The sequence below is a fragment of the Phaenicophaeus curvirostris genome, chromosome 8 (genome assembly GCF_032191515.1).
Source record: "Phaenicophaeus curvirostris isolate KB17595 chromosome 8, BPBGC_Pcur_1.0, whole genome shotgun sequence".
Taxonomy (NCBI): domain Eukaryota; kingdom Metazoa; phylum Chordata; class Aves; order Cuculiformes; family Cuculidae; genus Phaenicophaeus; species Phaenicophaeus curvirostris.
The window spans coordinates 1967228-1990209 of record NC_091399.1 but is presented as its reverse complement, the minus strand read 5'-3'; the positions used below and the strand labels follow the sequence as shown (position 1 = coordinate 1990209).

General features: G+C 44.3%; 2 protein-coding genes across 4 annotated transcripts in view; one reads left to right on the top strand and one right to left on the bottom strand.

Annotated features, from left to right (window-relative positions):
* The window catches only part of LOC138723174 (glutamate-rich protein 3-like), a 41178-nt gene extending 27551 nt beyond the window's left edge, over window positions 1-13627 (top strand). For 2 of the 3 annotated variants that reach the window (XM_069862083.1, XM_069862085.1), the window contains exons 11-14: window positions 321-524; window positions 8581-8718; window positions 10526-12852; window positions 13329-13627. In XM_069862083.1, the coding sequence (XP_069718184.1) occupies window positions 321-524; window positions 8581-8718; window positions 10526-12852; window positions 13329-13400 (2741 nt within the window). In that variant the 3' untranslated portion in view covers window positions 13401-13627. The remainder of the gene's footprint in view (window positions 1-320; window positions 525-8580; window positions 8719-10525; window positions 12853-13328) is intronic. The other variant, XM_069862084.1, reaches the window with a different exon arrangement.
* A 7872-nt stretch (window positions 13628-21499) lies between these two features.
* Window positions 21500-22982, bottom strand: part of LOC138723182 (serine/threonine-protein kinase TNNI3K-like) — a 79151-nt gene continuing 77668 nt past the window's right edge. The window contains exon 25 of the mRNA XM_069862097.1: window positions 21500-21656. Coding sequence (XP_069718198.1) covers window positions 21580-21656 — 77 coding nt within the window. The 3' untranslated portion in view covers window positions 21500-21579. The remainder of the gene's footprint in view (window positions 21657-22982) is intronic.

Sequence of the window (22982 nt, the reverse complement as noted above, 5' to 3'; positions counted from 1 at the left end):
TGCCCAGCTCTTAATTTTTCTGATCCTTTCAGTGGCTACTGATTTTGTTTGTTTTGTTTTTAATGTGTTAATCATACTTGGTGCATCATTCAGTAACTTTATTACATTTTTGCTACTCTGTCTGTGAAGAACATGATACTTCTTTGATGATAGTGTGCTCCTATGATTCCTATCTGTAGTCTTAGATTCTCTAATGCCTTTAAAAAGAGCAAATGCAAAGGCAAAAGGAGATTACTGAAGCTAACTTCTGTTTGCTTAAAGAGAACTTCATTAGTTGTGAATTCCATTTCCTGTCTCACAGAATGATTGTTTTATTTTAGAGTATGAGGAAGATTTTGAAGCAGATGAAGAAGGTGATGAGGAACAAACTGGCGAGCAGATGAATGGAGTTTCAAGGTCATCTTCAGATGATAAAAACCTTGATTTAGACTACGGAAAGGAGAGTAACTTATCACAGAAGGCAACGCGGGCCTCTGACAGTGAGAAAGATGAAAGTGACAGCGTGTCAGAGGATGATAAACAAGGTTAGTTTTTTTCATAATGAATCTTAGAGAAGTTGACCTAATGCATACTTTACATTTTGTGCATGTCCAGTATGGATGTTGAGTCTGTGTAGGAAACTCATGCAATTCCTACTGAGTTTGTAAAAGATGGACATTTTATCTGTTCTTAATTCTGCCATCTGTCACTGAAATGCAGCCAAACCCACTGGCCATGTAAGCATGTGCCAGTCCACAGCAGGCCCTGCTGAACTATTTAGTTACAGAAATGGAGATGGAGCCAGTCAGAAAATTAGCTCTAAATACTTGGGGCAGATCAGCACTTCAGGTCGATGGTCGCTGACACCTGAGAAGCTGTGACTACTTACGCTTCCTGAGGATTTGCGCTTATATCCAAGGAGTCACCAGGAAACCCAACATCCCATCTTGTATTTTAGAAGTGCTGTCTTTAATGGCCCTGAATAGTCAGAACCTCAGCTGTGCCCTTGGGTGCATGACTGACTCAGTCCTGGCCCTGGGAGGAAATGCTGTCAGCTCAGCTGACTGTTCTCCTGCAGCGGTCAGGCGGTTTGGGAGGATCATTCTTCAAGACTGGCTGTTAATGAGCAAGAGCTGGAGTCAGTGAGATAGTCCGTGGTTCTTGATCCAAATGTAGGTACAAAAGTGTGCAGTGAAGTGTCCAAGGCAGTCACTATTAATTCAGAAAGATTAAACTGCTCTGGAATCATTTTTCTGTAGAATAAATAGCATTTCCTGCCATTCACTTTTTTGGGTCAGCACTTCTAATGTCTAGTGTTTTAAATATTGACCTTCATGCAGTCCAAGTCATACATCTTCATAAATTATCCCAGAGAAAACTTGCAGGGAGTTTCTCATTTATTAGACAAACAATGAAATTCCATCCACCACACAGTGAATAAGTCAGGAGTGTCTTTTCCTTCTAGAACAGGGTTTTATTGCCCTCTAACATTTCTCCTCAATGGCTTTGTTAGATCCTGAGCTGACTTACATGCCTCTTGCTTGTCATAATGTACCAAGACTTCTCCATTTACTGCTAGTTTAAAATTAATTGCTTTATCTTCCTTACATTTGAGAGTCCTATTGTGCAAACTGTTTCTCGAGTTAAATGGAAACGTTACTTTCACATTTTTGTTTCCCGGTGAATTAAATAAAGGTAATATAACTGTTTGTAAGAAGGTTGAGGCTGCAAGAGAGATGCAGTCTTTCTATAGAGTATAAAATCCAACAGAAATTCAAATGAGGTTTGAAAAATCCTTGCTTATAAAATCACTGCAGTGATCGAAAATAATCTTAATTTATATTTTCTTGTGATTGAACACAAACTGCCTATGATCTGCGATGAAATAGGAGTGATGATAGGAATGGTTGGACTCGATGATCTAAGAGATCTTTTTCAACCTAGTGACTCTGTGATTCTGTGTGATTCTGTGATCTTTTATTCCTTTTTCCTATTTGTTCATTTTTAATATTTCCCCCTTTGTAATAATATCTTTTTATGTTAAGATGTCACTTCATAAGCAATTTAGTCCACAAGATGTGTTCATTTTAAGTGCAGGTTTGTTTTGCATCTACTCATGGAGTCAAGCACAGCACACAAAATGCGTCATTGATGTCCTCAGTGCTCCTTCCTGTGTGATGGAATTGATGTTGAGGCCCCTTGCAGATCCTCCAGCATCCAATGCTGTGCATGCAGAGCATGTGCTGAGGGCAGGGAACTGGTGTGAACTTAATTGTCCGCTGAGACAGGGTGTGGAAGTGTGATCCTGAGGTTGTAACAGATTGCAGCGAATCCAGCCTTGGTCTGTCCCCCTTTGGTGGCGTAGCTGTACTCATAGCATGCATTCAAAGCAGCCCTGCTGCTATCTTTATATTCTGTTTCTAGCTCTCATCTGTGTTAAATCATGCTAGGCACATGAAAACTGTTCTGGGAGTTCCTTAGCGGTTCTATTTCTTAGCCCTAAAGCGTGACGTGTTTCCCATTGCTTTAAAACTGAGTTGCCATCTGGACTGGCGAGGCTTATACCTGGGTGCGATTTGCCAACTTTGTATAAGCGTAGTTACATAAACACCCTGTGACTTGATCTCTGCAGCCAGAGCCGTGTCCTGTCCAGAGGGACGTTTGCCAGTTTGATCTGGCAAAGTAGGTCTTCATGGGAAGCATTACTGGGACATTGTGCTGTTGATAGTAACTTGTTTTCTCTTGGCTTGCAGGGGATAACAGAGCTGTGCTGTTTTTTAGATCTGTTACCTACAGAACCTACAGTTCTGTCCTAGAGACAAACACAAACCTATGACCACCTGGAGATTACCTGCGCCCTGTGTCTCTGTGGAATTTAACTTTAACTGCTGCTAGCTTCAACTTTCATCTCCTTGTAACCTGAAATTCCATGTGCTCCGTGCATTTACTGTGCCTTGAATTCATCTGCTGAGCCTTTGACCTGTACTTTTTTTTTAAGAACTCCCTTGCTTTCACTTGAGCTCGTGTGTTAGTATTGGTGGACCAAGATTTTAGACAGCAAGCTTTTGGGCATACACACTATGTTTTTGTGTTTTGTTTCCGTAATCGGTGCACTAATCCACTTGTAATAGGTGAGTGCTGCTACAGTAGAACTGACTTGCTAATAGTAATAGGACCTGGAGTTTTATAAGTATATGCTGTGGACAGATTCTGTTTCATCTTAGTTCAGTGTATCGTTACACTTGGTCAAGACTATCTGAGTTCATTAGGCCCCTTGGGTCAGTTCAGCACAGTTTTGGAATAATACTCAGGTGCCAAAGATGTTATTTTTGCATACAATGTTATGAATCGGACATGAATCAAGACTGTATAAGACAGACTTTGGCATTCAGATCCCCGTAGGCCATAAGCAGGTGAATAAATTGGAAAGAATCACTGACAATTCCTGTAGTACAATATGTAAACTGCATATTTGAGTTGTTCTGTCACTGAACTTGCTTGTTTGTATGCTTCAGGAGTGATGGTGCTTTCTGGGAGTCTAAACATAGGTCTCATCAGAACAGAGGTGCAAAGCCAGTAAAAGCTGGAAGTGCCTGAGATTCGTAACTGGGTGTTGGCTGCCTGGTAATTTGTGCCTGAAATCCATTGCAACAGAGATCCTAGAGGATCCTGCATTGGGTACAACTAGTTATCCTTGCTGCCAGTCTCCATGATGATGATTAAATTAGAATGAGCGTATGCCTGATGACTTCCCCGGAGATGTAGCTTCTCCGCCCCACCACTGAAGTGTGCTGGGAGGTGCAGCTGTTTCTTTTTGCTACTTTTAAGGAAAATTGACTTTTCTTGAACTGATACCCTGACATCTATACAAGGCAGTCCATTAGTTTAGAACTTCAGTTTCCATTGAAACACACCTTCTTTGTTCTTGTTTTAAAATTAATGGGAGTAGTTGTCATATTTTAGGGAAGTTTTAGCTTCCATATTTGAGATTTTTTTTTAAAAGCAGTCCTGCCAAGTTTTTCTAATACATTGCAGATGCAAACAATAATTTAAAATGCTACAAAAAATGGCAATGAGCCTTCCTCAGATCCACAGAGGAAGAAGAGGCATAGAGGGTGGAAGACTGCAGCTGTAGGAATTCTGGGCCTGAATTCTGCCTCTGGCCTTTAGGCAGCAGCAAATGCCAAGGGAAAATATAAAAGAAGGGCAAGAATACTGTGATGCTTCTGCACTGTGTCTTCCCACCCCTTTAATTAGCTGGTGTCCAGGGTGGTCTACCAATTGGGCCTAAGCAGATTTTCCTTCCTTGAGTTTGACTAATCTTTTCTTGAACCCATCTGAATGCTGGACACCAGCAGTGCTGTGTATCACTAAACTCTACTGTTCAGCCAAATGTTCGATGAAGAATAGTGCGCTTTTTTTTCCTCGAATATTCCATTTATGAAATTCATATGATGGTCCCTGTATGTTTTTTAAGAGGAAACAGTGAACTTTGTCTCCAGTTCAACTTGAATGGTTTACACATGATTTTGGAGATCTTTATCATATTCACTGAGATAACGGGAGCACACTGAAGAGTTGTTGCTATAGTTAAAATCTTTTATCAAATGGAGTTGAAGAAACTATTTTAAAACCTATCTGAATTGTATTTAGAGGTGCTGTTGGAATGTGATTGATGGAGGTAATCTGGTTCAGTTCCATTATCAGAAAGAAATGTTGAGGATGTTGAGGATGAAGAGGAGTATGATACCAAAAGGGCATCTGATAATGCATCACATGCACGATATGTGAATGAGAACAGGGAGAATAAGCGGCTCAGAATGGAGGAAAACCTGGAAAATTCTGTGCTGGAAAAGGAAAGAATAGATGAAGCAGGAAAGTCAAAACCATCCGTGGTTATGTTGCTTCACTCTGCTGGTAAAGAGCGCATCATTTGTTAGCAAGGAGCACATCAGTTAGTTGTGTGACACCTCACTTTTAGTGCTGATAAAATGGGCAACTTGCAGTTTCGACTTTACCTTTCTGGATAATGGACAATTAATAAAAGCTTGGCCACATGAGGAAGGCTTGGCATTATTATTTCTGAGGAATGGGAAAAAATGTAAGCCCTTGCTTTCCCATGTCATCCAGGTTATGGGGAAATGTCTTTGGAGTTGTTCAATCAGGGAGTATAAAAGAATAGTCCTATACACTGGTGATGATGTATAGGAGAGTCAGCAGCCACGGTAGATGGAGTTTCCAATTGTCCTTCTGTATTGCTGGATTTGCAGTGGAAGGTAGAGTGCTTTCCCTTTATCTTAACAGAAGTTTTAGGTTCTGTTTCTGTTGGTTTTGGTTCAGTGCAGTGCATCTATATGAGGTAGCTGTGTGTGGAATAACTGGATTGAATGTTGGTGTTAATGCTTTGCAAGTCTGTTGCTGCTAGGTTACCTTGGCTGTCTTGGATGGCTTTTGTTTTTTTGTGCATTCAGAATGCCGACAGGAAAGACACTAACATACTATTAATTGAATAATGCTGAAGTTTTTGAAGATGTTTCCTTCTGGAACCTCTCTCTTCACCTGTGTTAAGGAAAATTCTATTTTAAACACCTTCACCTCTAGGCTCGGATGATTTCATTGAGGACTACTGAAGAAGAAGGAACTTCTAAAACCTAGAAAACAGAGTATTACATTGTGCTACAAAACCAAGGAGGGATCAATGTGTGAAGCTAGTGAACTGGTATTGAGTTAGGCCAAGGCAATAGTGTTGTTCTTTATTAGCATAAATTCCTGTGTGCTTCTATTCAACACACATGGTTTCATGGCTCTAGGTCTGAGCAGAGATCTTCTATCAAATATAGAGAGATTGTCTGTTTTTTTACATAGGTAACAACATTTACTTGTTAGGCAAGTCCTGCACGGTCTCTGCTGCCTGAGATTTAGGTCAAGGAAGGACAAGAGTAATCGTTGAATTATAGAAACTACAGATAGGAATGATTTTCTACACTGCATACAAAGTTGTCCCCATCTACGTGGGGCTTGTCTAGGTATATTTTCTAGCAAATAATAGATTGACAAGAAACTGTGTGTAGAGCAATGAAAGAAAAAGGTAATACCCTTTTTGAGATAAAATGAGCATGCTAAAGAAATATTGTAGGATAACAGCAGTCATGAAGGACTTAGCTTCTTCTAGGTGCATGACACAGATGCTGCAATGATTAAGATTCTAATTAAAAAATTTAAGGACATTTACAGTCTTAAAAGAAATGCAAGATGCTTACAATTTCTGCTACTCCCATCCTCCAAAAGGCTGAGCTCTTAAAGCCTTGAGAGACACTCAGAGGGCTGAAGAGCTTGGACTTTTACCGTGACTGCAGTTCATTCTTGGGCCTCCCAGGTTTCTTCAGGTGGATTTCTCTGCAGGGGTAGGCGTTCTCATCACCCATCCAGCCTGTGTTTGGTTGGGATTGTTGTGGCAGTGTTTCAGCTTTGCTCTAGGAAAACCCATCATGCTCTGCTTGTGACACGTTGTCTCCTAACCAGTGCTGTCATTAACAGCGCAAAACTAATTTATCAGAGAAAACTGTATATGCTGAAGCAAAAGGTGTGAAATTCTTCTCTGGGGTTGTTCAGTTGCAGGCTGAGTCTGGGCATATCACAGCTGGTGGTGTGACAGATCTGTCAGAAGGATGGGAATACTTGGGATGGGGTCCTGCTGCACATTTTCTGATCTTGCTGTGCTCTTTGTGACAGGGAGATGTTGCTGATCCCAAGGGAGAGAATTATTGTGAGCAGTATTTGTCATCTTTCCCTGGGCTCTGTGTTTTGATAGACTGTCAATTCCCTTTTGTCAAATGTTGTGCAGGCAGTGCACTGCAAAGAATGGAAACTGCCAGCTACTCAGACTTCAGGCCTGTAATCAGGTCAGAGTGAAATAGATGCACCACACCTAGCAAAGCATTTGGTATTTCAGCAAGTCATAGAAAGTGCTGTAGGTATCTCTGCGTGAAGCAGCCAAGGCATGTCCTGGAGTGGAAAGCTTCTTGTCTCCTCTGCAGAGATGGAGTGTTAGAATGACTCAAGCAGGTTGTGTGCTATTACACAGAGACCTTTGTCAGAATCTTGGATCCCAGGAGGAACCTTTTAAGGCTCTCCTGGGACCTTCCCTGCTCAGCTTTCATGGTCCCTTGCAGAGCAGGTCTTCGTGCTTCACCCAGGTGAAATGTCACAGCAAGGAGTGAAGCTATCACTATCCTTTGAGACCTGTGATACAGGAAAAAAAGTTGTTTGTGCTGAGCAAGTGCCTCTTGTACTATAGACCGAAATGGTCTTTTAAAAGTTTTCTCACAAGTCTATTCAGAGCTGTGCAGGTGCAAGGTATTGATGGGGTAGAAAGGATGGGTGTAAACATAAAGTATGAGGAACGACAGGAGGAAGAGGAAGAAAGAAATCAAAACAAAAATGAAAAAAAAAAGAAAAATAACATATACAAGGCTGAGGAGCAAGGCAGTATCAATGGTGTAGAAAAAAGCAACCTCCTAGGAAAAAGGTGGGAAAGCACAGGATGTGCACCGGTAAGAGAGAGGCAGGGATCTGGGAAGAGAAGAGTGCAAGGTTGTGACAGGGCAGAAAAGTCTTCTCACTGCAAGCCAGTGGGAACAAAAACCTCTCCTGTTCTTCGACCTTTCAGAGCCCTGACTAACTCTGAAGCAGCAGACAGATTAAATTGCATATAGACAGCAACATGTATAAAAAATCAGTCTCTTAAGAATTGATAGCCATTTTTTTTTAATAAACTACCAGAGGGAACATCCTGCCACATGCAAAGATGCATGATTTCACTATAATGTGCCCAGAAATTACAATGATCCATAGAATTGTAGAATTGTAGAATCACAGAATGGTTTGGGTTGGAAAGGATCTTAAAGATCTGAAGGGACTGGACAGTGTACATAGCTGGAATACTCCTCATAAAGAGGCTGTTTAGTATTACTAGGTTGAAAGTCATACACTTAATCATCCAGCAAATCATAAAGTAAAAATGGAAGTGGAAGCACAATCTTAGTAATCATTTCAAATGTCTGACTTGACTGTGAAGAATTGCAAGCATTGCATTTTCAGAACAGAAAACACTTCCTCACTTATTTATTGATAAGCATAGGTCTTCAGAAATATGTTAGTTTGGGGAATTGAGGAATCATCAGAACTGTAGTTGGAAACATCACGTAGAATTTGTTGTTTATGTTTTTTAAGTATTCATAGAACATTAATAATGTTATATCTAGAAAAAACCATTGTTGCTTGTATGTTGGACCTCTCTCAGCCTGCCTGAGGAAAGCAATCTCACTGTTTTGTGAAAATGTGGAAGTTTGCTGCTCTGTGTTTTGGTAGATGCTAATGCATGAATTTCACCTTGGAATTTTAATAGTTTTCTCCATTTGGTTGTAACCTATGTTAAAAATTTTTTTTTTACTGGTGAAGATTTACATGGCTCAAATTGAGTTTGCCCTAATATTAAATTTCTAAATTTTAAACCAAGCTGAGGTAGCTGCATGCCTTCTTCTCCCCTTTTGCTTTTTAATGGTTTCTTTCATGCTTCCTCTTTTTTTAATTTTGTGTTAGGTTGCAAGCCAATCCAGGAGGAACTAGCAAAGGTGATTGGAAATGATCTTCATGTGAATTCTGAACCTGAACCTAGCGATTCCCACGCAGATGAGGAAGAAGAGAACATAACAAATACAGACTGTGGTGCCAAAGAAGGTGAGATTGGCTGTTGATCAGGAATGTGGATTAAATCTTATTCCCCTGAAATCTTTTTATAGAAGTATTTGCCCTTTCCCTTTCCTTTCTAGGCTATCAAACACTCCTTGTGCTCTTCTCTTTCCTAACTTGTATAAAATTGGGTGATCACTAGCTAGGTTCTGTAGTCATGTAAAATTAATACTTTCTTTGGTAGTCATAGTGGCCATAGGTAAGGAATCCAGGCCATGAAAAAATTGGCTACCAGTCAAGACAACAGCTGCAGAAAGCAGGAATCTAGTGAGTTTCTCTTTGCTTTCAGGTAGCATGGGGCCTCCTTGGGAAATGTATTGTCAAGACAGGTAGGATGGGACTGTTTGCATAGGATGCGAATGACAGACTAGGAAGGAAGCTGCACTGCAGACTTGATCTCCATGCTGTTTGTCTCCCAAACTCATCTCCCTGTTGGCAGTTGGCATAATTGACGATTGGGAAATCTCACACACAGCAAAGTTAATTTACTCTGGCTAATGATTATAAATAGTTATGCCACACACAGCACAGCCTTTGATTTCTTTTAGACAAAGTGAACAAATCATGTCTTTTACAGGGACTTGCAAAATCTGTTGCATTAGACTCAGTCCAATAGTAGCAGCTGGGCAATTTGGACGCTGTGCTTTTGTGTATATACCATGTGTCTGAAGGAGTCGCCCAAATGCTTCTTAGATATTGTCAGCCTTGGTGCCATGACTGCTTCCCTGGGGAGCTGATCCAGTGCTCCACCACCCTCTAGGTGAAGAACTTTTTCCTTATGTCCACCTAACCATCTCCTGGTGAATCTTCCTAACTCCCTCGGCATTCCTTCTTTTTGCAATGGGTAGAAAATCAGGCCTTTACATTCCCTTGACAGCAACATTTACACCACTTCTTTCTATCGAAATGCTCAAACAATCCAATGGTACAAAGAGATTTTGAGAAAAGAAATACCAGAAACACTGTAACCTGACAAAATCTTGTACCTAACTGCAAATCTGAAGGTTCCCAGCAAGCGAATGAAGCCAACTCTATGGAAGGCACATGGAGTGTGATGAGCATCATCAGCTGCCACACACATGCCAGCAGGCACTGAGATCTGGGAGCGCCAGGCAGAAATCAGAGACAAATCGGGGAAGACATGGATCCTCGCTCCTTTCAGTGACACAAGACTTCTCATTTTCTAAAGAATAGGAACCTTCCACATTTGTGCCAAGCAGCGGTGCCGCAGTACAGACTGCAGGGTGCCTGCTCAGGGACAGACCCTGGAGCACCCGGTTCAATGGAGGAATTGCTGTAAAATTCCCAGGGGGCAGGAATTATTTCCCTTGATGTAATCACAGAACCCGTGGGAAGCAATTATCCATTTTGCATGAACAACTGAGTAGTATTCTTCCTGTGTGTGCATGTTTTACAACAGCAATTTACCACCTATTTCTTAATTTTTGAATGTTGCTCTCAAGCTTAGAGCTATTTCATACACACACCTGAGCTTCCCGCTAGGCAGGTGAGGGAGGGAGGGAGACTAGGCAAGGCAGGCCGAACTGTCAGACTTGATAGTTGGTCATGCATCAACATTTTTCCTCAAATTAGTTATGCCAGATGCCAGAATGGCAGCAGTAGAACAGAACACAGGTGCGTGATGAGAAGTAGCACAGCAAGTTTTCTTCTCATCACCATGCTGATGTACCTTCATTGCTTGGGAGAGACAGAATCTTTAATAATAACCCCATAAACCAGCCTTAATGCTAACACAGTTCTCAATAAAACTAATGTTTTGATTAATTCTTAATAGCAGCAGATGGAGCTTTCTTGGCAGAAGGAACAAGAACACTTGATGTGCAGAAGGCAGCAGAACAAGTGGTACGAGAAGGGCACATGATAGACGAGAGAGAAGCACTTGAGAAGGAAGATTTTGTTACTGAGGGAGGAGATGTTTGCACTGAAGAGGCAGGAGAAGAAATGGCACGGATGGGAGATTTTCTTCCCAAGGAAGACACAGTAGCTGTGATGCTGGTGGAGGGTCAGCTTGCGGTGGAGGAATCTGCTCCTGAGGACAGCACCATGGCAGAAGAAGATCCCAAAGGCATGGGGACAGGGAAGGGAATGGAGTCTGGTGTAGAGGTGGCATGCGGGGAGCAGGAAGTTTTGATGGAGGGGACGGAGAGTGAGGCAGCACTGGGAGTGCAGACACCTACGGGAAAGGAGCTGGCAGGGGCACTGCTATGCAGGGAGGCAGATGGAGTGGTGTCTGAGAGGGCAGAGGTGGCTGCGGAAGTCTCTGAGGGAAAAGAGGCTTCAGAAGAGGTCTCTGAAGCAAAGGAAGCTGTGGAGGCCACAGAGCCTCTGATGGAGAAGGTGGTGGATGAGATGGTGTCTGAGGCAGAGGAGGCTGTGGAAGTCTCTGAGGGAAAAGAGGCTGCAGAAGAGGTCTCTGAAGCAAAGGAAGCCGTGGGGGCCACAGAGCCTCTGATGGAGAAGGTGGTGGATGCGATGGTGTCTGAGGCAGAGGAGGCTATGGAGGAGGGTGGTTCTGCAGGGAAAGACATTGTGGCGGATGCTGTATCTGAGGGAGAGGAGGCTGTGGAGGATGCTCGTGTGGCAGAAGATATTACCAGGGTAGTTGGCCCTGAAGGAGATGAGGCTGTAGAGGAAGCCATTTCTGAAAGGGACGAGGATGCGGAGAAGCCTGAGGTTCTTCTGGAAACACTAGGGGATACCAATTTTCACACAGGAGAAGCAACACTTAGGGGAGTAGACTTTGTGAAACCAAATGAGTTTTCACAGCTGAAAGCAGCAGGGGAAGAGCAGATCGAAATGGGGGAAGCTGCCATAGGAGCTGCAACATCTGAGACTGACAAGGCATCAGAGGTAGAAAGGAACTCTCTCAGTGCAGAGGATGCAGTGAAGGAGTCTGTGGATTCTGAGAAGGGTTCCCTGTGGCAGGTAGCACCTGGATTCAAGGCACTGGTGGATGCTGGAGGAGATCCTATAAGTGAAGTGTCTTCTCCATTGGAGGAGACCACAGCAGCTGGGGAGGAGGAGGGCTTAGCAGAAACATGTTCAAGTGGAACCCCATCTCTAGGCAGCAAAGCAAAGAAAGAGCATGCAATGGAAGAAAGACTTGTTGGAGAGGTGATGGGTTTATTTGCAGAGAAAGGCAGAACAGAGTCAGGAGGCAGAGAGGGGACTATAAGTGGAGCAGCAGGTCCAAGTGAGCTGGTAGATGGGAAGGAGGGATCACTGGATGGTGCAAAAGAGAGAAGGAAGGAGAAGTTTTCTGATGAGGGGGTGATGGATGGAGCAGCTCTGCCTGCCGCAGTTCTGAGTGTGGGCAGGATGGGGGAGGCAAGGCTGGTGGCCTTTGCTGTGGTGGGTGGCCGGGCTGGGCTAGGGACTCTGGCTGAGACAGCAGCGGGACAGGAGATGGCAAGGTGCGGCAGGGTGGATGGAGGGGCGGTGGTGCAGGCGAAGGTGGTGGGAGTGGCGTGGAGGGGACTGAGTGTGATGGAGGCAGCAGCTCCTGAAGGGGTGTCAGCTGAGGAAAGGGGCACAGCCTGGGAGACTGGGAGGGATGGGGAAGGAGGTGTGGCAAATGGAGCCACGGACAGCAGGCAAGGGGCAAACTGGGAGACGGCACTGGGGTGCGAGGAAAGAAGGCCAGTGCCAGCGGATGAGGCAGGCTGGGAGTGGAGCACAGCACGTCCCCTGTCTGCACAGCATGAAGAACCATGTGGAACAACGTCCCTTGGAAAGCAGCCGATGTCAGAAACCTCCCTGAGCACCCCTGCACATGGGGGTGGGGGAACAGGGCCAATAGGGAGACAGCCTGCGAGAGGAGAAGGTCTATGTCTGGGCACCCAGCCACAGCCAGCAGCTCCTGGGACAGGGGTAGATGAGGATGAGGATGGGTCACAGGAGGGGGCAGAGCAGGCGGGAGTGAAAGCTGAGGGGGAGCAGCCACGCCTCTGTGAAAACATGGGAGAAAGAGAAGGAATGGATGTCTTGGAGAGTACACAGAGCACTGAAGTCAGGGTGCAGAGGAAGGACAGTCCTGTTGGAGAGAGACCTGATGCTCCAGGAGCCACTGATGTGGGTGAAGGAAGCCGTGATCCCTGTGAGGTGAGTCCTGCATGTGTTGGCCACTGTACCCTGTGCCTGTTTGAGTCCCCAGACTGGTCCCTGCCATAAGCAGAGGATGCATCACTTCATCCTGTTTCTTACGCTTACCTTAAGCATCTGCTGCTGGAAGTGGGATGAAGGGTGGTAAATCCTTCTTGGTGTTAGCTTCTGCATTCTTTCCTGTTTCTGAACCTTCATTGCAAATGCCTTTGCCCTGGTCCTAAGGCTTCTGGCCCCTCAGTTGTCTTACCCTTGGCCATGTGGTGCAGCTCTGATCACCCCGCATACCACTCCTCCGCCTGCACTGGTGGCAGTGGCTGAGCCTCCATAGCATTGCTGGCTGGGACTCTCCAGGTCAGTGGCAGCACTTCACTTCTCTGGTCACTCTGGCATCTGCTTCTGTTACAGCGGTATCTCAGTAGCTCAAAGTTTAGCACATTTTCTGTAAAGCTAATGTTTTTGTTATTGTTTCCTAGGACGTTGCAAACCCAGATGCAGTTGTTGTGCCTTCCGTTCAGCCTCAGGATGGGGAAGAAACTCTCCTCTAAGCTTTTCCTGCAGCTTCTTCAGTGCTGTTTCCTGAAACATTTACACCACTGCTGGTTGGGATGTTCACTCCTCCTTTATTTACTCCATGGGTACCACAACTACCTGTCATGTTTTCCTCAAGCAGCTTCTCAGTGTTCAGCAGACAACTGAAATAAACCTGTACACAGCGGCCGGGAAACAGCACGCCTTTGTATTTAGGAAGGCAATAAATGCAAGGATTGTTCCACAGCTGCTGTGCTTGTTTTTCACAAAACACAGATAAATACTGTTCTGACTAAACCTCTCCTCCCCTAGGCACTACTGGCAGGAGGGAGGGCTGAGGGCAGCTGTTCTGTATATTTCTACAGGACAAGAAGTGTGTCTGTGCAGAGCTGCCCATGTTTTCACCTGTGTCAGTGTTCTGACTGCATTTGCCTGTGTGCCCCTTCCCTTTCTGAACTGCAGAATCTTCACTGTATCTTCAGTTGTGCATGGGACACTGGCGCACATTAATGCTTTGATTCTGATGAGAGCATCTGGGGGTGCTCAGCAGAGATGTGGAATGGCAGGATCACAAGGAATAGTATCCTCACACTGAGTTTTTCAACATGAGGGGCTGTCTCCACTGCATGTCACAGGCAAGTGAGCCCTGCCATGTGCTCAGGTACTGTGTGTGCCAGGTGGGTCTGTGTAGGTGGCTTCTTGCTCCATGGGGATCCTGGTTTCTCACTGGCCATACTGTGTGGCATTCTTGGGACTTTGAAATGTTGTTGGAAATTATTAAATCGGAACAATTCTAATGTGTCTTTTGAAATGAATAAAGCCTGGCTTTTTGTTTTTGGTGGTGTCAGTCAGTAGTAACCCTTGGGCCTGTGGAAGCTGTGTTATAACTGCAGCTGTTTCAGCCCAGCGCTGGTGGTGGATCAGTGCTGACTGAGGATCTCTGCTGCAAACATCTCCCTTCCAGCTCTGCTGCACCTCAGAGAGCTTCCTGAGAGGCTGCCAGGCCATGGTGTACAGTGCTGTACGTGCAGCAGCTCGGCAGGCATCGCTCGGTGGGGTGCAGGATGCTCAGCTCCTACACAAGGGGATTGTGACTCTGTTCTCAGATTGCGATCTAGAATTGAAATGAGCAGGGTTTTGAATGGATTGTTAAAGTAAGTCACTTAATGTAAGTCACTTAATGTAAGTTAATGTAAGATTGATATACATCAGATAGGAAATTTAAATGGGACCAAGTAATTCATGTTCCCTCCTGTACTGAAGATGATTGCGTTTGTTTGGTCAACGTGGATACCAGGAACAGCTTTGAACGAGAAAAGGAGGCAAAACCCACTAATGATAGTTATACAGTCCTCAGCAGTTTAAATGAAAGCATTGCATCAAGTGATGCTGAGCAGTGTGGTTGAAATGTGTATTCTGTGCAAGGTGTGAGCAGTTTGCTTACAAAGCATGTTTTTGACTTTTCACCATTCAACAATGGTTTGACCATTCAACAATTTCCTTTTAACCAGGGTATGTCCATAAAATCAGAGGTGGCTTATTCATTGGACCAAGACATTTTCAGTTTTGTTGAATATAAAATAAGAGCAGTAAATAGATAAACTGTGTTTGCGTACTCTACAGTTGAATAGATCTGGTATGCAAAGTAGCCAGAATTTAAATTAATGCTAATGACCTTGTTTTTGTACATATGCACACCTGCCCATTTACTTGGGTGCATAAAAACCTCTGTACCAATTTGTGTAGTTCCTTGATATTTTGCCAGTTCTTTCACTCTAAAGATCATACTTGCCAGTCAAGTAGGGCCTGGTCTGCAATATTTATCTCTGCTTTCTAACTCCATGACTAATGTTGGGCCAAATATTTGTGCCACTAAAACTGTGCCTTGCAGATCCCCATGGAAAGGAAATGCCTGCAGCCCATGAGCATGGCTGTACTCAAGCCACTTACAAATGCTTATTCATCCACATGGGTTGCACTTCCAGCATTACAGACGAACAAAGGCAGAGGGAGGAGTGCAGGCTTTTGCCATGGCAGTGATCCCCTGGAAGGGTCAGGGTTAAAACTAAGGCTGTACTCGGATAGGTCATGATCCACACAGTGCTTATTTGACACCTAACTGCTTTACTGAGTAGTGAAAATGCGAAAGAGAAGAGGTTTGATTCATTTGTTGTAGGCAAGTGCCAGCGTGATCTGCCAACCATTGCAAAATACTCATTAATAATACTCAGTCTGCAAATTGAGAGCTCTTATGGGAGAACTCTTATGGGAGCTGCAGCCACACAGGAGCCAGAGCAGCCCTATTCTGGCTGAGGGACTCGTCCCCTCTGTGCTATGGCCCTGCTAAGCTCTCCCTTTCCAGGGGTGGTTCTAAAGCATACGTTTAGTGATGACAGGGCAGGCAGCAGTGGCACTGGGGCCACTCCGGGGCAGGTAGTCCTCAAGATGGAAGGTGTCTCTGAAGCAGATTTCTCCTCTTGGTGCAGCCTCTCACCAGCTGCCAACCTACACTTCCAGTACTTACTGCTCTTTTTGTATGGATAGAAGCTTCCTTTAAAGAGATCCAGATTTTGGAACATGCTGAAGATGATTAAGTGGCAGTATGAGTTTGCAGCAGCAGTAGGAGAGCAGACTAGATCCACTTCAGCCTTCTAGAAAATAAGGCAACAGTTGGTATCAAGAGGTAGCTGAACTTCCAAGACACTCTTGGGCTCCACAAGACCTGGGACATCAGGAACGTCCCAGATGAACTATGCAGTAGTGGTTGTAAGTTATTGGAAAACTAATAATTAATTATTTAAAACACTTAAAATATTTATAAATGGCTCTTGTGCATATGACTGTAACAGTTAGGGAACTGGATCCTTTGGTTAGGGACATGCCAACTCGTACAAGTTCTCTTATTGCTCTGAAAATCCCTCACTTCAAATACTCTGGGTTTATATACTGATTAAAAAAAAATCACATTTCCCAAAGCCACTCCACAGTTTCTGGTCTCCTATCATATTAGTGGGATCATCTCTTTTCTCTCGCACTTCTTCTCTGACAGCTGTATTTACAGGAAAGAAACCCGTGAACTTTGGCCTGTGATAAGGAAATGCCCCTTTGCCCATCCCAACAGCTCTCCCCACAGAGTACGGGTTGGTTTCCCCTGCTCATACACCCCACTTTCCCTCCCTTGTTCTGCATGCTGGCAGTGCCACACACAGCTCCCTGGCACACCTGTGGGATGGCACAAGCCAGCTTTATACCTGGGACATTGCATTACTCTTCATGTCTCTGAGTCCTTTAAGGCAACTGATTCCTAAGGTGGACGGAGGACTTGAGACACTTACGGAATTGAGCTGAACTTGGCCATCTCATCTTCAGGGAACTCTAGGTGTGGCTATGAAAGATGTACTGTTCCTTCCCTTTCAAAACACAAGTATATTTGTGATCTGAAAATGTGGAAATTGGTAAGAAGCAAACCTATTGAAATGGATAATTTTATTAATTTTACAGTTTTGAAAGGCTACCCATGGTAATTTCTGCTCTTCTTCCCATGGCTAGTTAAAAATTAACTTCAAAGTGATAAAATGTAGGCGGCACTTAGGGAAAAATCAAGGTGTGCCCTTCCCCAACCCCCCTCCCGAAAAAATACTATTTATTGAACAAAGCATATGTGAGAAAAGCAAACTATGCAACAGTCTTGCCACTGGCAAAACTCATTTTTGGCTGATCAGAAAGGCCTCTTTTAACTCCCTAAACTGCCAGGTATTCTCAGTAGCTTGTCACTGAGTACTGATGGTTGTGCCTCAAATGTATCTTTACTGATTTACACAGCTGAAGTAATTCCTTGTGACAGTCCACAGGTTAAAGAGATGCTTTTCACCTGTTGAAAAATAGCAGTTGGCCTTGTAAAGAGCCCTCTAAACTACAGCATTTTTGCCTTCAAAAACTTTTTGATTGTTTGTTGTTGTTGCTTCCATGTGTCCACTTCTGGCATTTCCAAGGAAGGGCTGAGAGATCATACCGTGCAGCTCTGGTAACAGTGAGTACACAGAGGCATTACTGCAAATGCAGTTTGCTTTCCTTGCTCTATTTTCTGCTCACTAATCCAGTTTAGTTTCTGGTTTTCAGGTACAGTGGCTGCATGTCACTGTATGATTGTTTTAAGCAAGGGAAAGAGACTTAATGCAGAGGTATTTGTAACAACAAATTCATGTTGAAACAGAAATTTAATGTTGGTACTAGTTTTTTCAGATAAGATCATTAATACTTTCTGTCCTGTTGGTGTCTCATACACTGGGCAGTACAAACTCTGAGGAATGAGATCGAATCTCTGTCTGCCTCAGCATTCTTCAGCTTGGTGCCTACCTGTGCTTTGGGAGCTCTATGTGTGAAACATCTGGTCAATTAGAGAGTCACATAGGGAATTTTCATCAGCACCCTAAACGCACCTTCTCCCGTCTGCTCTGCATAGGTTTCCTCAAAACTTGCCAGTTGTTCCGATGTTGCTTTTACTTCTAGAAAGAATACAACAGATTTTCCCTAGTTGCAGAGGAATCTGGATGTTGTTTTGTCACGGTTTGCAATCATAGGATCACAGAACGGTTTGGGCTGGAAGGGATCCTTAAAGCCCACCCCGACCAGTCCCCTGCAGTGAACAGAGACATCTTCAACCAGATCAGATTGCTCAGAGCCCCGTGCAAGTCGACCCAGAATGTTAGCAGGGATGGGGCATTCACCGTCTCTCTGGGCAACCTGTTCCAGTGCCCCACCACCCCTACAGTAAAAAAAAATTCTTCTTTATACCTCATATGAATCTTCCCTTTTTTAGTTTAAAGACATTACCCCTTGTCCTGTCACAAGACGTTCTGCTAAAAAGTTTCTCCCCATATTTCTTTTAAGCCTCCTTTAAGTACTGAAAGGCAACACACAGTAGGGTCTCCCCGGAGCCTTCTTTTCTCCCGGCTGAACAACGCCAACTCCTCAGCCTGACCTCATAGGGAAAGGTGCTTCAGCCCTCAGATCATTTTTGCGGCCTCTCGTGGACCCACTCCAAAAGGTCCATGTCTTTCCTGTGCTGAGGACTTCAGGGCAACGAGGACAGAGTTCAGCCTGTGTTGGTAATGTTGTGTTTGACTGGGAGGGTGTTAGCAGCAAGCTTGGAATTGTTTGTTAGCAATGAACTGGAATTGGCTCAGGGGACATCTCTTTCTCCCCACCGTGATTTATCTGAGGGAGGAAGAATGCTGATTTCAGTGTGTTTTACCCTCTTTTTCTGCTTTCAGGAACTAAAAATGGAAATGATCAAGGAGGATGTTTTTAAGCAGAACAAATTCTGGCTGTTCGCATTGAGTCATGCAGATGTGCCTATTCTCAGCTCTGATGCTGCAGGGTGGGGTCCTTGTGCACAGCTGTTTCCTCTCTCATTGGCTAATGCTCTTTCAAGACTTAAGGACCACAAATTCTATAGCCATACTCCTGCTAGGTGAGGCATTTGCAACATAACAATGCTAATCATTGTTCTGAAAAGTTGTCATGATGATAGATGATCTCCTTTGATCTATGGGAAAGACTGAAGCTTCCTCTTGCTCCTTTTCATTAAAGCTCTTAAGAGAGCATTGCCCACGTTGTGACACTGACTTATTGCTAAAGCTTTGCAAAGATGGGGTGGAGAGCTCTACAGGTTTGTCCAGAGGCCTGCTCAGACCAAAGACTTACTGTCTCTGAAAGCTGTGAAAGCATCAGGAGAAGTACCCTTCCAGTGGTGAGCAGTATTTGATCCTCTGAAACACTGCACTGCAGTCAGGAGGTGAAACAAAAAAATTTACAGTCAATAATTAATTTAACTATTAAGGCAGTTATTCTTTATTCAGCGCTGGAGAAGCATCAGGATTTGTCCTCAGAGTGTTTCTGGCCAAAAGGGATTTCAGAGAACTATATATTGTTATCTTAGTTGTTAATCTTGTTTTAACACATTGCAGTTGACATTCCATCTCACCATTTACAAATCACCATTTCAGAGGCTGCACTAATGTTTTCTTCATTTTGCTGCACTGAATTCCTCAGTTTCACAATGATTAGGTGTTAAACTGAGAGGGCTATCAGGTCATGAAAACCTGGCTCAACTGCAGAGTGAAGAGGCTGCCATGGGTGTGATTTTGAGTTTATGGAGACATTTTGTAAGGATGGGAGAGTCAGAGCTTTCTGTCTGTGCTAAAAGGAAGCACAAGTGTGAGCTGGAAAGAGAGGGCTGGGCCCCTCATGCGAAGCTCGAGGTACAAATATGTTTCTGTAGGCTGGAAGAAGTGGCTCTGCCTCAACCCACAGCCCATGAGGGCACAGGGACTGGTGCCGGAGCAGGCAGTGCTGGTGCTGTCAGGGTCAGGTGCTGAGGCTCTTTGGCTCCTGCGGTCGGGAGCTGGATGGGAGGCTCGCTGAGGGCCACTTGCACCAATGGGATGTTTTTCCCAGCTGCACTTCTTATGGAGGCTGGGGAATTTGACAAAGGGTCCAACATGTCCCCTAGTGAGCTGCATCCCAGGGCCGTCTGTGTATTTATTGTATTGTTTGCATTAGCCCAGTGACTGCTCATGCAGTTGAGACCACAACTGAAACAAGGACCAAACACAGGAGAAGGTAACTGCTGGGTGCTACCAGGGGCTGACAGCAACAATTCACTTACAGTGAGATGTAGTTATTTCCCTTTCCTCCCACAGCATTTTTCAGCAAGTGAAACAAAACAAATAAAAAACCATCTCTGACCCTTGCTAAGTGAAATCTTCCCCATTTTCATTGCTTCAGGATTGTGAAAGTTATGGTGGGCATGGGAGATGTTAGTTGGGAAAGTCTACACTTTTCTAGTTCATCTGTGTCACACTGCAGGATGCCTCATCAAAGACCTCGGTTCAGGGATCATAGTTCTAAGAGACCAACATCCTGAAAAGTATCCACAGAGTAACACGTGGCAGCACTGGTTTGCACCTGGCCAATACGACAGTTGTGTCTTTGAATCCAGGTAGGGAATAATATTACGGCAGGATTGCTTGCAGTTAGTTTTTTTTCTAATTTGAGAAAAGATTACAGAAAATAGCAGTACAATTAACTGTAATTGCTTCAAAGAGGAGAGTTTGAGTTCCCCCCAGCCCTTTTTATATTCTTTTTACTTTCTAGAGATCAGCTTTGCTGCTGCAAAGCCTGGTCATTTTCTCACAGCCCTTGGAGCTCAGCTTGTGCCTAATGGCCTCCTGCTGCAGGTTTGCTTTGAGTCAAAACCGCAGCTTTGCACTACGTTAAGACTGTCACATCTGGGATGCAATTCTACCTGTCTGCACTGAACATTTATGGACCGGGATTTAGTTTTGCATATTTTCCTTCTGGTTAAAAGTTTGGTTTGCAGTAACTGTGCTGCGCTTTTTTTTTGTGAGGAAATGACTGAATGAAAGCTTACACTCTTCAGGGAAAACAATCACTCAAACCAAAACAAGAAAGTGGATAAGAAAACACAAATGTCTGGAAGAATACAGTTAAAACAGCCATCCAAACATCTCTTTATTTTCAGCAAGCAGGAAAGCTTCCACAGATCAGGGCTCTGAAGAGCTGTAGCCATGGGCTGCTGTGCTGGGGAGCTGCCTGAGCCCGTGGTGCAGAAAATGAGACATGGGACACAACTGGGACTTCAGGGAACTCACAAAAGAAAGTCGAGCTATTCAGAAGCTGGGAGCAGGAACAGCTTTGCCTCCACAGCAGCCTGGATAGTGGTGGGGAGCAACAGGTTGCTCCTCTTCTTGATGTATCTGGGCTGGCAGCTGTCTGGCACCCACCAGTCAGGAGGTGCCGATAGCCCCACGCCTTCGTGCTGTCCAAGGTAGCAGCACCTTGCCTCAGAGCTCTGAAACTATAATAGATGCATTTTAATTTCATCTCATCATATTATTAATGCTCCAGATGTAAGTGCAGCATTCCTTGTGGACATCCGCTTTGTTAAAGAACATATGCGCACCGCCAAAAAACCCCACACCCTCAAGCAGGAAAGCAGAGAAAGGTGCTAGAGCAGAAGATATAACAGATATATATTTGCTGTGAATGAATAAAGCTGTTCAGTTTAGGAACACTTGGTGTTACACAGGGTGCCCAGGAGCCAGGATTATTGAAGAGAACTGTTACTTCTGGTTGGTGGCAAGTCTCTCCGCAGGTGGAGGGCTGAGGCTTTCAGCTGCTTTCTTCAAAGCTGCCACTGCTGCTGCAGGAATGGAATCTCATGGTACTCATGGGATCTGACACGTAGCCTGCAAGATGCAGAGAGAAGTTTATGTGTGGCTCCACGTAACAGTGATTCCTCCTCACACTTTCCTGCACTGAGAATGTCAATGAAATAATGGGCACATAATTTTGAGATAAATAGGCACAGATCATGCTGATACCTTGTTACTGTCTGCAGATTTCCATCACCTGCTGAGAGAAAATTTCAATTGCAAGCAAATAGACCCTGTCCTTCATGCAGTGAACTCATAAGGACAAGTGCAAAGCAACTTTGGTGGCTGAACTAAAAACATGAAGCTCAATGTTTTAATAACACAGTGGAAGTTTGCCATTAAAAGAAATACCTTTATACCCTTTCAGCTAGAGCTTCAAAGAGCTCGAAATAAATAGTCTGATAAGTGTCCTTAAAATATTTTGAATCTTAACGCTACAAAACAGAAAGCAGCTGCTCTTGCCAGCGCTGTATTTGGAATGAGCTGCTCCAACAATGCCAAAGAAACCATTTTTCCCTTTACACAGTGTCATCAATCTCATGTTTCACATTTTACTGTACAAGCATTAAAAATCCACAAGCGCCAACTCAAATATCTTGATAACTGGACATTGTACAGAGATATTCAGATGCTTGGGAAACAAGAGAACAGAGAAGCTAGAACAGAAAAACTTTCTGGGTCACAAGGTGGGGCTGGAGAAGGGTTAGAAAACATTGGTAAGGCTCCTGCATGCCAAATTCCTGCTGCCAAACAGAAAAGACACATAGCCACACAAAATTAAGACTCTGGTAATTACAGCAGAACTGGCCATGGCATCCCTAAACTGTGATCAAGCAACCTTGGTTTATCTCCTAATCATGACACACTATGCTTTGAAGTGTGGCAGAAATCTCACGTATGTACTAGATGTCCTATGCCTCAATGTTCTTGCCCATGCTGGATGTGCCCTGAATATTGGGAGGTGAAGGCAGCATGTGTCATCGCTGAAGCCAAAGCTGTGGGGCAGCACTGTGTACATGAGGAACGACAGTCTGTGCCATCACAAGAGCAGGACATATGTTTGAGCTATGATGACAATACTTTGCACTGTGCCATGGTACATGGGTCACACTGGGTGGGAGACCATCCATTGCTCCCCTGCCACTTCCATTTGCCTTCCTGCTGCCACACGGTGGGGAACCTTCTCTTTAATACATGCTTTCATGTGTCCAGCCCCCCTGACCACATCCTGTGTGGATTTTTCCCCCCTTGCAGTGCCTGAGAGTTTCCTATCAGTCAGAATCAAGAGCGTGGGGATGCTTGGCTTGGATCCCAGGGTTCCTGTCTTCCCTGCCAAGGAAGACAGGTGCCCTTTCCCGG